This window comes from Etheostoma spectabile, chromosome 3 (genome assembly GCF_008692095.1).
Source record: "Etheostoma spectabile isolate EspeVRDwgs_2016 chromosome 3, UIUC_Espe_1.0, whole genome shotgun sequence".
In the NCBI taxonomy this organism is placed as follows: domain Eukaryota; kingdom Metazoa; phylum Chordata; class Actinopteri; order Perciformes; family Percidae; genus Etheostoma; species Etheostoma spectabile.
In genome coordinates this window covers 6044288-6061744 of record NC_045735.1, presented here as the reverse complement: position 1 = coordinate 6061744, position 17457 = coordinate 6044288, and the positions used below count along the sequence as shown (strand labels likewise).

The window sequence follows — 17457 nt, the reverse complement described above, 5'->3', positions numbered from 1 at the left end:
TAGGAAATTGTAAGTTATTGACAACAATGTCTCATCAGTTTAATAAAGTTCAACAGGCAACAGATTTTAATAATGTATGTTCAGGAGTTCTCTGAAGTCATCCCTGACCAAATCCTTGAGTGTTTTTTAATGCAAAATCCATTGTTTCCTGGAAATCCTCAAATATTTTCAGGAATGGCAACTGCAGGAAGTTAATGCAGCAGCTCATGGAGAAAATCCACTGAAGGTCATGGGGAGAAGCCCATGGGTGGAATTGCATTTGCTCTCGCCGCCTAGGCCAGGACACCCCCAAGTTTCAAGAGTCCCTCTTGCGCTTAAAAAGAACACCAAAAAAGAAATTGAACCTAGCATGCAGAACATGTTTTAAAAAGAAAGGAAAGACAAAGACATAAAAAAGCATGTGAAAAGAATGTGAAAAGAGAGTGATCAAAGTTATCAAAACTACTGTACAAAAGTAGCTGATGAAACTAAATCCAACTCAAACCACAACTGAAGGAAGGTAGTTTAATTTAACCAAAGAAAACACGTTGGGTATAGTAGTGTAGTAGCAATAACACTTACCCTGAACATCCGGCGGTTAGTCCTTCCAAAATGCAACCACACATTCCTCTGCCCTTGTTTTGTTGCTGCCCACTGCTGACAGTCAAATTTCAAGGAGCTGTTCTAGTACATCAGCTGTGAGTGGGGATGGCTTGTGACAAAAACAGCGGTCTGAAGCATCTGGGTGATTTCTTATTGCATCAAGATCACCAAGGGTCTTCATCCACTCCCTGAATCTGTAAACATGTATCATGAGAAGATACACGTATTCAATTCAATTCAATTCAATTTTATTTTTAGTATCAGTTCATAACAAGAGTTATCTCAAGACACTTTACAGATAGAGTAGGTCTAGACCACACTCCAGAATTTACAAGGACCCAACAGTTCTAGTAGTTTCCTCCAGAGCAAGCAACAGTGCAACAGTGGCGAGGAAAAACTTCCTTTTAGGCAGAAACCTCGGTCAGACCCAGGCTCTTGGTAGGTGGTGTCTGACGGGCCGGTTGGGGTTAGAATGAAGAGTGGAAATAACAAAAATGGAGAAAAAAAATAGTAGTTTGTAGCAGTTCTTTGTAGTAGTTCATGGCATAGCAGGGCACTGTGGGCATTACAAGGCACAGCAGGACGTAGCAGGCCACAGCAGAGCGTAGCAAGATGAACATGGTATCGCAGGATGCCAATATCTGTTTTCCAATTGGATAAATTATCACACAGCACATAAAAGGGATGACTTACAAGACAGTTCAGTGTTTTTGGTTATGCAAAAAGGCCTTGTCTGTGACAACTATCTAAGACATGATGTTCTTTAAGTTATTTTATATGATACACGCAAGCCTGTATCTGAGTGTGTGTAAGGTTGTACACTGGCTTTTAAAAATGTATGTTGAAATCTTTAATTATTTTTAATTATGTTTGCTAAAAAATGGAGTTACACAAACCTTTGAAATGCTCTACTGACTCGATGATCCACCTGAAACATGATGACATCCTCCACCAAGAGATCCTTGTTCTCCATGCGTTTCAAAGGCCTTAGACACCCAGCATTGGCCAGATAATCTGTACGTGGTTCTGCGGCCTGTTGCAGTTCGTCAAAAGATGTACATTTGGACACCAAACAAAAATATGGGAGAAACAAATCAACAAATTATAGATGACTAAACAACACTTAACTTTACAACAGCAAACAAACTCAACATTATTTTCTTCACTGATACATAACATATAATCCATTGCAAGCATGTTGGATTAGATTATACTCTAATCTGATTAATTAAATATTAAAAATAAGCAATGAAGTCTTCCAGGTTTACTAAGTAAGTCAGGTACAGTAAAATAACTGATAGTGCACAGTAATGTGCCATTTTCTCCATAAACTGTCCTGCTTATCTCCTTGTCATATTTTTTCCATGTACTGCTTCAGTAATCCAAAAGCCAAAGTAGCATCGTTGACATGACCTCAGATAGGCAATATAAAATAAATGCAGAACTACACTTTAATAAACTGCGCACTGAAGAGCAAATTCGTTTGAAATTGAATAACAGGAGTGCAGAAATGGGAACTACCAATATGCTTCCATAACTGCTGCTGCTAGCTTATTCTCCTAGCTAGTCAAAGTCAAATGTATTTGTACAGAACAATATCATACACTGTGGTTGTTCAAAATGCCTTACATGGTCGTGTCTCGCATGTGAAACAGAAGATCTAATTCTGCTTGCTCCAACTTCCTTAAACATATTAATTGCGAAGTTTTCAATGAAAAATGCTTAGCCCGTGTTATATGTGGTTAGCAACTAGCACTAGGCTACTTAGTCAGCGCTAACGTCACAACGATGCTAACATTCATTTTGGGGGGGGACAATGCAGATATGATGACATTAATAAAAAAAAGAGTCCTTTGCTATTTTTTTTTACCGCTTCCTGGATTTCAATGACCACCCACCGACCTAACAGTGTCATGGATTGTTCTCTATCATCATCTGGAGTGACCAGGTGATGTCAATCTTAAGGTTTTAAATGCCCAGACTTATCTGACCTTGCCCCAGCAATCAGCACCATGTGTTCTTCTAAGCAGTTGTCAAGAAAACTAAAACTTAAAATAATTGACGCTCACAAAGCAGGAGAAGGCTATAAGAAGATAGCAAAGCGTTTTCAGATGCCAATATCCTCTGTTCGGAATGTAATTAAGACATGGCCGACATCAGGAACAGTGGAAGCTAAAGCAAGAGCTGGAAGACCAAGAAAAATATCAGACAGAATAGCTCGCAGGATTGTGAGAACAGCAAGTCAAAACCCACGTTTGACTGCACGATCCATCCAGGAAGACCTGGCAGACACTGGAGTTGTGGTACACCATTCCACTATAAGAGACACTTGTCCAAATATGGTCTTCATGGAAGAGTAATCAGAAGAAAACCTCTTCTCTGTCCTAACCACAAAAATCAGCATTTGAAGTTTGCAAATGAACATATAGACAAGCCTGATGCATTGTGGAAACAAGTTCTGTGGACCGATGAGGTTAAAATAGAACATTTTGGCCGAAATGAGCAAAGGTACGTTTGGAGAAGAAAGGGCACAGAATTTAATGAAAATAACCTCTGTCCAACTGTTGAGCTTGTCAATCATGCTTTGGGGTTGTATTGCAGCCAGTGACACAGGGAACATTTCACGAGTAAAAGGAAAAATGGATTCAAAATGGACGCAAACTTGACGCCATCTGTTAAAAAGCTGAAGTTAAAGAGAGAATGGCTTCTACAAATGGATAATGATCCTAAACACACATCAAAAACCACGGTGGATTACATCAAGAAGTGTAAACTGAAGGGTTTGCCATGGCCTTCACAATCTCCTGACCTCAACTTAATTGAAAATCTATGGATGGACCTGAAAAGAGCAGTGCGTGACAGAAAGCCCAGAAATCTCAAAGAACTGGAAGACTTTTGGAAGGAAGAATTGGCGAAGATACCTTAAACAAGAATTGAAAGACTCTTGGCTGGCTACAAGAGCGTTTACAAGCTGTTATACTTGCCAAAGGGGGCAGTACAAGGTATTAACTCTGCAGGGTGCCCAAACTTTTACAGATGCCATTTTTTTATTTTCTGTTATTTTGAAAGTGTAAATGATGGAAATAAAATCCAACTTTTTGTGACATATTATACAAACGTCTAATCTGTCATTTGATGCCTTTTGGAGATTTTTCCATCTGTTCTTGGCTTCTTTATGCACATTAATACAAATTTTTACCTGGGGTGCCCAAACTTTTGGGTCCCACTGTAAATGTTGCAAAGACGAAAAAAGCAAAAATAGAGTAAAATAAACGAATTCTTAATGTATTTCATCCTCAGAATAGTTAGTAAAATGTATAAAGCTTTTTTTTTATAATAGTCTTTTTTAATTAGGCCTATTTAACATTGTTATTTATTGATGTATTCAATTATATTTTAACATCTGATAACCTTTTGACTTGCTTTTGTCAGTTTTTGGGCTCCTTATGTGTGCATCTCTGCCACAGAAATATCAAAGTTGGTGTGTTTGTGTGTGTCTGTGTGCGGACTTGATTCTGTCACATAGCATGTTTTATGTGCACTTAATGCATATCAATACAAACTGTTTTATAGGTTATGAAATGTGTGTGTTGCTTTTGCCCGCATTTCCAGGTTTGTATCTGCAGTGCATATAAGAGACTGTTTGTTCCTATTCTGTGTGTGTGCGTGCGTTCGTTGTGTGTTCCTTCATCCCTGCCGGTGTCGAGCCAAAAGCCCATCTGGCTCCTATGAGGGCCGCTGCTTCACGGTGCCTCAGCCTGATTCATGGGCGCTGGACAGCCTCAGCTGCTATCCCACTTCCACAGTTTTACATCACATACTTTTGCAAGATTTTGCATACCTCCCAGCTCCCACCACTCTCCCACTGACACAACAAGCTCTGCAGAGACACAATATCTGTCTCAGTAGGTACAATCCTCCAAGAAATGTCAGCCAACATCTGCTTCTGTCAATCTGCTTGTTGTTGATTAGGGAGTTACACTTTTCTCTCCCTTTGCTTTCTTTCAGGGATTACAAATTTTACCTCAAATGCCACAAGCCCACTGTACCAACCAACTTTCCTCTGTGTTGTTTTTCCTTTGTTTTCCTCTTGATTCACTCTACATCTTAATTACTCACTTTCCTTCTCTTGCCGGTTCAGCTTTCACAATCGCCAACATAACTACAAATACAGGGTTGCCAGTTTGTCCCCAGACTCCCGGCCAAACCTTGCTGCATTGACTGTGTAACGTGTAATACTGTTGTGCAATCTGCAACCGGCAGGCACTTATGAAGTCTCAGATATGAACTCATAGGCGCTCCCCTGTCAATCATACAGCACCCCAGAGCCCATGAAAAGACAAAGGCAAATACATAGCATTAATTATGAATGGATATTGACAACTGGATTGGATTCCTGTCCTCTGCTGACATTACATTAACCTCTGGTCTGTAACATACTGTACAGAGAGGTAAACTGTTTCAACAGCTTCATCATACTGTTAGCAATATAACATGCCAAGACATCCTTGTTCCAAAACAACATTATAGGTTTTCTAAAACAACAACTGATCCTTCTATTTACATGGTGGCCGTTTAATCATGTGACCATAATCATGTGCCTGTTCTATTTAATGTAATGGACGTGAGTTTAAACACGTAGCAACTACTTTAGTTTAGGCAACATATATACTTAGGGTTAGTAAAATATCAGGGATTGGCTTAAAATGATTCACGTAAAACTACTAAAAATATAACCTAACGTGACGTGACACAGACACCATTGCATTACACGTAAAGGCCTGTGTTTTTTTGGCTTTCTTGTAGACTGAATCATCCTGACGTTGAGCTTACAAAAACTCACTCCTAACCCTAACTCTAACTAGTAATTTAATCCTCATTTTTGCAAGGTATTTTGTTTTCTTCACACCTTTCTAGCCTCATTCCCAGTCGAGAATTATGGAGGCAATCTTTGCAATTATAAATGAAAGTTTGGCAGCATTTTGGATTGCAAAATCAGGAGGCTCATCTCGCTAAATATCATGAAAAACCATCCATTCGTAGAAAGAGCAATCTCAAATCCATCAGAAAAGCCTATATGCAATAATAATGTAGGGAACTTTTTTCTGTCTTTTAAACAGTCACGCAGAGCTTTGACGTCATATCCGGGGAATAATGTCAGTTACTTTGAGTAAAATACAGACTTTGCTTATGCCATGTGAATGCACACAGGACGTGATTTTCTCCGGGCAAAGTAAGCCTCTAAAAGCAGTGCCAGCGCACAGCTGAAGGGCAGCACTTGTATTGATGCAGTCACGTTGCTTTTGCTTTGCTAGCCGTCATTTCCTAGAAATTCCTGTCTGACTTTATTCCTCCAGCCCTTTCCCTCTGATCTGCATCACCGTCTGCCAATTGTCCTGTGCCTTTACAGAGAAACATAGTGTATCGTTTCCGCTGACACACATAAAAAACACTACAAATTTTTGTCTGCAATCCTCTGCTCCGTCTTCTTCCTTCATGTTGTTTCTCTGTCATCACATGATTCCATGGACATTTATCAATTGATTGTCTCCACCGCTGTCAAAACAGTCTCTTGGCTGCCGTGGATTACCCTTAAAGTGATACTCCACACAAAATCTACCATTTGAGTGTCAAACCCACCCAGTGTTGGCTTGAATGACTATGAAAGGTCTGCAGTTTCCTTATTTACATAGAACAGCAGCTGTGGTCAGCTTGGACTCAGGTCGTGGCAATGTACTCCAATGTTAATTCTTAAACCATCCATGTTTTTACTCATGGTGAAACTTAAAAGTACGATGTGTAACATTTCTGCAATAAAATGTCAAATGTGACCATACCTATGTATGTACATTTTTTTGAGTTGTGTTCTTACACTATCCCAAATGTTTCTACCAAATTTCAAACCCAGAGATATCTGTTATTTTATTTTTGACACAGGACGTTTCTTTTAGTCACCTGTCAATGGCATCAAATAACCTTTCATCCTGTAGTTACTCGCAACGGGCACCTAGATGATACGTTCGAGCGTAATTGTAAATCGGACAATGAGAAGGGTAAGTATGGAGGTTTCTAACTCTGGGGGATATGGTGAATAAGGTAAAGTCCCAATAAGTTGTGTGTTCCTTTAAGAAAGTGGAAAACTGTTAACCACCAAATTCTGTCTGTAGATGGTTTTCACATAACAAAAGAGATGTGTTATTTAGTTGGACACAAGACATTGAAGATTAACAAATGAGAGCAATAATGTGATAATATCTCACTTTACAATTGTGTATCATCGGTTGGCTGTATGCCAGTCTTACACACACACACACTGATCCCCTTCCTCCTCTGTCTGTTCCTGTCCCCCCACCCCCCATGCATTGCCCTCCCTCTGCTCTGTCAATGTGTTTTTCCTTCTGGAGGGCCAGAGGTTAAGTTGTCCCCAGCATGTGTTAGTGCTCAGGTCAGCAGCAGCCAGGGCCTGTGATGACAGAGTGTGTGAATGCTGGGGAGTGTCAGGGGTTAAGTGTGTGTACAGGGGTTGCATGGCAAGCTAGGGTACGTAGGAGATACCCCGAAACACTTCCTTCCACCTGGTTATCTCTTGTGCAGGAAGAAGTGGACCAATCGGATGTTTTTTAGGAGTTATAGTAATGCAGTGGTGTGGCAATGTAAATGAATAATAAGCCAAAGTGCAAACACTGTCATAAAAAAACTAAAAATGTGGGTTGGTGTTTGAAAATGAGTACTTCAGGGGGTTTAAGATCACTGAACATTGAAATATCTTATTCTGTTGCATTCTGTGCGCATGAGCCAGGAAACAGTCTATAATACATCTGAATAGTTCCCATTTTAAGACTGCAGTGTTATGTGTGATGAACAATCACTCAAAGAAAAATTGGATATTAACTTTATTTTGCCCACATAATTTAGTATTGTTTGAATTGTGTGGTTTCATAATCTCATTTAATAACTGGGTACTGTCACTTTAAAAGGTGTTTCTCAACCTCACAGCAGCATTACCTGTTTAGACACTTGTCTAACAACTAGGATTAGATTGGATACACATTAGGACATGACATTTTGTTTTGCCTCAGCAAATTTTATTAAAGATGTGTATATGGAATTTTTTTTTTAAGTTTGTGCATCCATTCATTCTTTTTTTAACTGCTCGTTGTGGTCAGAACAGACAAACAAATTCTGTTTTCATTTTACCCACTGTACCCACTGTATCCTGTAGGTCTTTAGAAGGACCGTCTGGGGCAAAGCCACTCAGATACGGGGAGAACATGCAAACTCCAGCGAGCTGGTCATCCGATTTCAACTGAAGACCGTCTGTGCCAACCACTGAGTCAATAAGCCAACAGGTTCTCTCTGACTAAATAACTGTTTTTAAATTATTTACTGAATGCACTCAAACAAATAGCCACAACACATGTGGTAGATGTACGTCTAGACAATCAGAAAAGGTTCACACACACACACAGACATTCAACAAAGTGAGAATGACAGAAGCAGCTGCTGGCGTGATCTTGAGGTCATGTTAGATCGCAACAGTGAGGAAAAAAACAAATTCTTTAACCCAGGGGGTTGTCTAAGATGTGAGTTACTAGATCACATGGTTATAAAAGGCTTTAAGTGTTTCCCTCAATGTGTGTGTATGTGTGTGATAACGACAAAGACAGAGATTGACTTATTGTATATGTGTGTAATGGGATTTTACATTAGAAATATTTTCATTTTATTACATTTATTTCACTCTGAAGTCTAAACAAGCGCAGCAGAAGCATATTTGTCTCGGCAGGAGAGTCTTTAAAACCATCAACTCACAGTACGCAGAAGACAAAATGAATTAGCACCTTGATAATTGCCCTGAGCCAACAATCAAACTCCTCTGGAGTTTGCACAGGTGTGAAAATAATATATAATAAGAAAGAATCTGCTAATTTAATTTGGAGTAATTTGAAAATAGCTGTTATTCGTAGAGCAAAAAGACCTGTTGGCAGTTCTGCTGCCAGACGTGGGTCCGACAATCCAAAAATCTATCATTATGAAATACCATTAAAATAGTTCCATTTAACGACACTCTGGGGTGTATTAAAGAAATAATAGCCTTTTCAGTGCAGGGGAGTGTTCATTAATAAAAGTAATGTCTCAACTTTGGAATTTTGCAGGTGTGATTTGTCTTCATCTTTAATGGTATGGACTGATTAAGAAAGCAAACAGTGTGTGTGTGTGTGTGCATGTGTGTGTGTCCAAATGTACCAACAGTGTGTCCACATCTAATCACCTGCGGTGATTAGAGCGCCACTGCTAATACTTTTCCAGAGAGTGTGTGTGTTCATTGGCGTGCGTGTCTTGGTGTCCTCTCATTGGCCAAATTATTCAGGCTTAGCAAATAGAGCTGACAAGACTATGAGTGATCCTTAACGTTGTTATTGACTTACACTTTATTTATAGTGTGTGGTCCGGCTGCACATTAGCCCCCCCCCCCCCCCCTCTGCTAGCAGACACTATTAATCAAAAGAATGTTATAATTAGTCTTAATACCCTCAGGCTGCATGAACACACACACACACACACGCACACACACACACACACACACAGAAACAACACTATGTGAACATGGACATAATGTATGAATGCATGTGGTGCACAAACAAACACACTCACTCACACACACACACACACACACACAGAGTGGGCCCTGTGTATGTTAGCAGGGTGGATGGCTTGCAGAGGTTTTTGGAGGGACTGGGTGTGCTGTTTGTGCAAAACGCTTTAAGGCTTGTTCTCTTCATCGGAGAGGTTGTTAAACAAAAGTCAGTTTGTTACAGTAGCAGGGGGCCAGCGGGGGTATTAATACACACCAATGCAGATGTCTGAGCATTAACAGCCATCTGTGAGAAAGCCTGTTGTGTTCAATGTCAAATTGGATCGGATGCCTGGTGATCCCCATTTGGCCAGGCCTATTTTGGTTGGAGGATTCACATGAGCAGCTTTAAAAGTACATATTTGTCTCCCAGTGCACTGGTATTTTTTTATAGAGTCAATCACTTTCTGTATCTCATGCTGTGGCAAAAATAAACACAAAGAGTCCATTTAGTAATTACCATCAGACGAACAAAACATGAATAAAGAAGAAGCCTCTATTTTCAGAATTTTTATTTTATTATAAATAGTAGTGATAATGCGCTTGTACACATGACATTATGTCATATCGCTTTGTCAAATAATACAAAAAAATATATCAAAGGAATTAAAAGGACTGGTTCATTCCAACATAGACAGATTTACAAAACAAGAGTGCATATGAAGGCATTCTGTTATTCTGAACCGTAGTTTGATGGATAAAGTATTGCCACTCACTTGTACCTTGTGGGAATTTTTTACCACAACACTGTTGACATACAGAACATTTGAGACAATAAATATGTCTGGAATGCGTTAGAAACCTAATCGATAAGCTCAAGAGTGTAATCAACAGAATCAAGAAGAGGTCCCAAGCAATGCAAAAAAATAATAAAGTATAGTTTTGGCTTTGTCATTCCTGGTAATTTTCTGTTTACATTGGCATTCCCTTGATTCATTCTTTTCCTCGTGACACTATGAGTTAGGTCTTTATAAATGTGGTCCTCAGTGAACTGTTCCAGCAATATTAACCATGTTTCAAATTTGTTTTGGACCCAAAAGCCTTCAAAGGCACATGTGCTGTTCCTGTGCAAGGTCCCAAACTAGATCCAGAGAATTAATCCGAACCCTTTCGTAAGACTTTAAGAAGCACGTTCGATTTTTTTTGTTTTGTCATTGTTTTCATTGTGAAGTCGAGTCTAAGATACATGATATTGCACTTCTAGTCAGATGGGAGAATGGCTGTCTTTAGTCTAAACTCTCTCAGTTTCTCAAGTGTTTCTCGGTCGTGACTTGTGACCTGGTGGCTTTTTCTTGCCGGGAGAGGATCTTTAAAGGGTTTTTAACCCTGTGATCGATCTTGCCTATCCCCCCCCCCTACCCCCTTTCCTTTAAAGCCACTTCTTCGATACCCTCCTCTACTGCTCTCTCATCTGTCACTTTTCCTAAAGTCACCCCCTGACCTCCTCAGAGTTCCTCTCTAAAACTACAAAAGGCCAGGATCCCTGCCTCATCGTCCGAAAGATCAATGAGAGAGAAAGGCAAGAGGAAGGGGGGGGGAGGTAGGAGGAATGTTTGAATGAACTTTCACTGCAGTACAGCTGTGGTGTACATTAGAGTTTCGGATACAATAAAACCCCCAGATATGTTTCCTCCGTTTGTTTTCTCTGTCTCTGGAATTTCTCTCCATGTGTGGGATGCAGAGATCTCAAATAAATGTAAAAAAAAATATCAACAAAGCCCTTTTCTTTTTCCCCTTTTGGCACATACAATTTGGGGATTAATTAGGGGATACATGGAATTTCATATGTACTCATGTGGCCCTAAGATATGTAAACATGTTTCTTCAAGCATTGCCTCAAAGGCTGGCAGATTATGATGAATAGATTTGGGTTTGCTGCCCTCACAAACACCCCACATGCAGAGTCCACGAATGGTGCTTGGTCACTGGAGTTTCCTGTGGAAAGTGCCACGTCTAGGCACTGTAGATGGTCCACTGCACCAACCTCATTAAGCGCTGACATCTCTGCCGTTCATCTGATGCAATGTTCTCAGTCAATTAACAGTTTTTGGTCTGATATTCCTTCTTGTGGTCCCTTCTTTTTTTTGTCAATTCCTCCAACAACAATTAATAATAAAATGTCCTGCAGTGGAGAATGTGTCCTGGTACATGGTAGCAAAATAAATTTTGGTCCGGATATTAAAAGATTTCCATCACTGTACACACAAATGTCCTTCTGTGAAGTCTGAAGCTCTTGATCAGGTGATTTCAGGCCTCAGATAAGAAAGGGCACCTGTAAAAAAAGAGGATGAAACGGTTGTTAAATCACTAGTGAAAAGGGATTTGGAAAAAAAAATAAGGTGGAAAGATGATAAAAGAGATATATGGCCGCAGTAAGTTTTTGGGCACATGTTTCAGCATGACATTCCGCTAACATGTGGCTATTGTTAGCCTAGCATGTGCTAACAGTGGTTTGGGGTGTAAGGTCAGTGGAGGCAGGGAACAGGAGTGTGAGGATGCCTCAAATAAATACAAGAATTCTCACACTCAGAAGCAGTCTGCAACGTAAGAATTTTATATCCAGGGTACGATGTAGGATGTAATCATCATTTGGTGTACATGCTACATAATGCGGAAGAAACAAGATTTTCCCAAAAGGTTTATTTATGTCGACATGTTATACTTTATATATTCAGTTAAGTATTCACTTGTGTGTTTGGTAAATTATATGTTACGTATTTATTAGCAATTTAAGTAGTGCAATTTAAAAATGTTTTGTCTAAAAAGTACTGGAATCAACTCATACAATACCCATCAAGTAGTATCTGACTGTAGAATAAGTTGTCACTTCCTGATTGTTTGGGGTCACAGAATCCGCTGCTGTATGTGTAAATAATGATACTACAAAATCCACCTTTTTTTAGCAAACTATTTAAAATGTGTTTTCTTTATTAAAAACTCAATATGTAGAAAAGTCTCAAACACAACAATACACAATAAAGAGTTGTGTCTCTGTGGTTGCAGATCCTTGCTCTGATGCACAGGAAGTGTTGTGTTTTATGTCTCTGACTTGAGTAGTTAGTGTGAGCTTTGATTTCCACCATGGCTGAGCAGATAAAGAAACACATTCAAATCTGTTTGAACTGTTCCAGCAATACTAACCATGTTTCAAATTTGTTTTGGACCCAAAAGCCTTCAAAGGCACATGTGCTGTTCCTGTGCAAGGTCCCAAACTAGATCCAGAGAATGAATCCGAACCCTTTCGTAAGACTTTAAGAAGCACGTTCGATTTTTTTTGTTTTGTTATTGTTTTCATTGTGAAGTCGAGTCTAAGATACATGATATTGCACTTCCTATTGCAAATCCAAAATCCAAAGAGAAAGACCGACTTGGGCACACAAATTGACAGGTGACCGCTGCAAAGTTCTGTGCAAAAAAAATGCAGCATGGCCTGCTTAGCAACAGAGCCATTGCTAAATAAAAACAAACAAGTATATCATGGATTTCCACAGTTATTTTTTCCGAGAGTCAGTCCATTGAGAGCTACATAGTTGTTAAAACTGTTGAGCAGTGTGGACCTGTCTCTTACACTGGAACCTGGAACAGCACTCCCCAACACTACTTCCCCAGCTGACCTCAGTCCGAGCACCTGTTTCTAATAGCCGCCCTGCCAGAGGCTATTAGGATCCGTCCACCCACCTTTTCTCTGCAGCTCCAAACCCAACCGCACACTGGCTATCCAGTCACACTGATTAATCACATCAAGATGGACTGCTCAGGCTTGTAACGCTGTGTAGGTGTATGTGAGTGTGTGCTGTCCTGGTGGCTGCCTTTAAGCTTGTGTGTGTGTGTGTGTGTGTGTGTGTGTGTGTGTGTGTGTGTGTGTGTGTGTGTGTGTGTGTGTGTGTGTGTGTGTGTGTGTGTGTGTGTGTGTGTGTGTGTGTGTTGATGCACGGTGCCACATGCCAGAGGTTTTTCATGTGTGTCTCCCTAATTCTTTATTCTATTTACTTCAAGATATATGACCGAGATATTTCATTAGACATTTGCTGCTCTCGGATATTAAGTCAGATATTCATTTGATACACATGCAGTCAGATTTGTTGAAACCCTGCCACGCTCTTTGAAGGGCCCGGTTGTCTCGAGGTTGCCACAAGGTCAGTGGATGAACCTGATTGGTCAACCCCCTGTAGACCAAAATTGGAAACGGCGGCCGCTGTAATCACGGTGTGACGGAAAACGACGTTGCCTTCCAGAGTTCAATGGAGATTTGTTTGAAGTTGATTTTAACCCTTAACATAACAGTAATGTGAAGTGAAAAGACCCTCTCACTGCTGGACAGGTATGTATTCTCTGAGGGCAAACAGTCCGAGGAGGGCTATCAGGCACTACTGCAGCTACACTTTACCCTGATGGGAGCTGACTCTGCAGTGTACCGAACCGCGGTATCAGTGCTGGGCTGATCGCTTCATAGATGCAATCAGATCTGCACAATTAACCTCAACACTTGAGACTGCGTGATTGGACCTGGGCAAATTTAGCTGCCTTTAACAAGCCTTACTACAGCAACCTGAATGAAAGCAAGGAATATGCGGTTACAAATTATGTTTCTTGCTACCAGAACGCCCAATAATCATTCACTGTGTCGGCTGACTTGGTTAAGATATTCATCTTAATTTGTTCACTAAAAAAGGTGAAAAGACAACTATAAAACCAGTCAGCAGTTTGCAGAACATAGACAATTGGAAGTCTTTGAATATCAGTTCATAGATTAAAAAACAATCCTATGGCTATTCTTCTTTTAATTTTGACAAGTTACATCAAACATGTCAGCAACTGCGAGAGCCGCACAAGTAATGCTTTGTAAAACCATTCACATAGTTTTCGAAATCATGACTGAATCAAGGAAGCTGTATGATGACCGTCATCTGTATACTGTCTATTAATCAAGCTATGTTAGGGTTCTCTCTTGCTCTCTCTCTTTGCTCTCTTTATGAATTTCGGTTTCTATCGCGGGATCAGGCTGAGTTTGTTCAAACCAATTTTACATGAAGAACTATCAAACTGCACAAAAACCCAATGAGGACAATTGAATACGTGATTTATCTGATCTCAGTTAGAAACCCAAAATGTTCAGACTGCAAATGCCCTCAGACAGAAGTACATAACGCTCATACGCTCTTCCCTATCCAATAAGTTTTCATGCCAGGACCAGGGTACCTAATGACAATAAAAAATGTGTTGCATTCTTTAAAGCATACCAAGCACTACCAAAACATTATAAACTACGTAAGTGAATGCTGTGTGAATGGAGTCAATTGATAGTGGCAATGATGGAATGTAACTAGTATAGTCAAGTATATTTAGTACTGTACTTATGTACAAGTTTGTGGTAGTTGGCTTTAGTATTTTTTAGTATTTAGTATTTCTATTTAATGCTCCTTCATACTTATACTCCATCATATTTTGGAGGTTAATATTGTACTTTTTACTCCACTATATTTAGTTTAGTTTTAGATTAAAATACTCAAGAAAATACATGAACCCCTGACCAGCTAAATTATTTATTTATTTTTTTGATAAGGAAGACACGTAATGCACCAGATAAAGTCTATATCCTTGACGTTCCACTTCTGGGATTGATCCGTTGCCGCAGGAAAATCCGCCGGATTTCACACATTTAGGCCAGATATCCGTTGCCTTGGGCTTCTTTAAGTTGGTATTTTAAAGTCTGGTCGATTTATGAGGATAGTACGGTTTGACTTTTTAAATTATTTATTCGTGCAGGTGTGGTCGTGGGAGTAAAAGGTGAGAATAAAAAGGTGAAGTGTATTGACCTTACTTTGTCCGTACTGGCCGTACTGGTAGGACGCCACATGGTCGACGGTGTAGCCCGGTGAGCTGTAGGAGGGGGGGCAGTAGGACTGGGAGCTAGGCAGGGAGGGCAGAGCTGACATGGAGGGAACGCTGGTGAGACCCTCCAGGCCCTTGATGTGATCCATGCGTTGGCTGCAGCTGGCGGCCATGCCAGCAGGGGGCTCAAGGCCGCCCGTCAGAGGGGAGATGGCATAGTCACCTTGGGGCTGATGTGGCACACCGCCAGGGTTCAGCAGACCCATCACCTGCTTGGAAGGAAAGAAAGAAGGATGGAAGAAGAGAGTTAAATTAGTTTTGTAAACTGTCAGAGCACTGGGAGTGGCTCTAATGTAAGGAGGACTTGTAGTATAGTTGCTGTAGCTAATACAGTTAACTTGTGTTGAAAATCGAGCAGATGACAATGGATGTGTCCCCTTCCATTTGTTTGCTCATGTAGACTTCTTACTGTAAATAAAATTATTAAAAACAGGCAGAATTTCTTTAAATTACAGTGATTAACCCTAGACCTAGCCATATTTTTTTCACAGACTAGAGGGGTGCAGCATCATTTGTGATGTCAAGAAATGTTTTCTGTTGTGTTCTGACAAGGGTTTAAATAATATAGGAAATGTATGTATTTGTTTGCGTACAAGCGCAGATGTGTGTGTAATATGTATCGTGTGTAATATGTGTCTTGGTGTGTGCAACACAGACACCAAGACAAACACACACTCAGACGCACATAGGAAATCCCCGTCGCGGACATCAAAAGAATCCAAGCAGGCCCGTCCCAGACAGAGATACTGTAGCACCAAAAAAGAAGAATTAAGCAATTTGTCTCACATCCACGGCTCCACTTATTCTAAAATTCCTTTTGGACGCTGTTCCAAAAACCCATGGCACAAGATAACAACTTATCTCAGGGAAAGATATGCCGGCAAAGATAACACAGAAGAAAGGTCTGCATGAGCTCAGCTAGGTTCAACCTCTGAATAGATTTGCAGTTTGAGAAATCCTTTAGCTCTTGACCTGGTCTTTATTAGCAACCAGATAATCAAATTTGGGGGAATATTCCTTGGCCAGCAACGGACGGAAAAGAGCCGTGGGGCAAAGTGCTTCAACTAGTTTCAAAACAGACTTGATACAACCTACCCCCCTTCAATGCTAGCTGACTTTACCTGTCCATCATCAAAGCGCTGAGTAAGCGGTTAATAAGAAATCAAGACTGGCTTCATCACTTATGAAAGTAACTCTAACTGAATCTGCTACCTCTAAATGTATCATATCCCACCTCCTTCTCAACAGAGCAAAGACCTCAAGGCTCAGTTGCCTAATAAGAAGCAGGTATGCTGCTCTTTGGGTCCTCTTGGCCCTCTAAGTGACATATTATTCTACATCCACACACACACATGGCCCTGCTTAAATCATTTCCCAAGTAGGGGAGGTGAATGGAGGAGTCCATGTTGATTTGGAGAGGGGAGTTGCGTTTTCTCTCATGCCCAGTAATAGTTTCTCGAAAATTAACCTGCTTTTGGAGGGTTTGGCCTAAAACAGAAAGAGAGTAAGGATATGCTTCTGCTTAAACAAGCCACAGGGAGCAAGGATACATGCTCTTTAAACTGATGGATTCTAGTGTGGTGACTTTCCTATTTGTGCTTTTGTCTGATTGCCTATCTCTCCATCCAACCCCTTCCCATTATCCCTCTCTCCCCAGCCTCTCCCTGCCTCATGAGATGCCTGCTGGCAGACCCATCCACAGTGTTTCATATTGGAACTCGGCTGTTGCCAGCGGCCTGAATCAGTGCATCCAGGAGTTAGCAGCGAAGAATGTCGGGATGGGGCATGGGGGGAACATCGGAGACAGAACATTCCTTTCCTGCTGTCTGAAATATATACAAATAAATTAGAACCTTTGCTATTACATGGAGGAATGTTGAGGCAAACATTTTAAGAATGCAATCACGAGAAGCTTCCCTTGGGGCTATAGCATAGCATGGAGTGTGTAGCAGTGTTTGTGGACATGTACATGACCATGATAATGCTGTGTCTAGCTGTCTTTACGCACAATAATGTTTGTAAAGCGTGTGAGTGTAAAAGAGGAATCGCAAATAGCATTTTCCGAGAGAGGAATGCGCACACTTATTGTCCCAAACACATACAAAAAAATGGCCGAAAATTAAAAGTAGTGTGCACTTATTTTTGAATGAAAAATGCTTATTGATCAGTGTATTGCTGCTGCATTGGAAATAACAAATGTAGTAATCAATCTTCCAATCTAAACAGTAGGTTGAAAAGTTGACTTAGCCATGCTGGTCAACCATGTTGTGTAATATTTGTGTAAAAGATCCTTAACTGATCCTCAAAATGTCATGGTGTAGATCGTTTATAAACACTGTGCGTGCGTG

The 17457-nt window shown here is 40.4% G+C and overlaps 1 protein-coding gene across 12 annotated transcripts in view; it reads right to left on the bottom strand.

The window, feature by feature from the left end:
• Positions 1-9929: 9929 nt before the first annotated feature.
• The window catches only part of pax3b (paired box 3b), a 26391-nt gene continuing 18863 nt past the window's right edge, over positions 9930-17457 (bottom strand). For 5 of the 12 annotated variants that reach the window (XM_032504978.1, XM_032504949.1, XM_032504958.1 and 2 more), the window contains exons 8-9: positions 15039-15321; positions 9930-11489 (exon numbers count right to left, since the gene is read on the bottom strand). In XM_032504978.1, coding sequence (XP_032360869.1) covers positions 11455-11489; positions 15039-15321 — 318 coding nt within the window. In that variant the 3' untranslated portion in view covers positions 9930-11454. Of the gene's footprint in view, positions 11490-15033; positions 15322-17457 lie in introns of all 12 variants that reach the window. The other 7 variants (XM_032504994.1, XM_032504968.1, XM_032504940.1 and 4 more) reach the window with 3 other exon arrangements.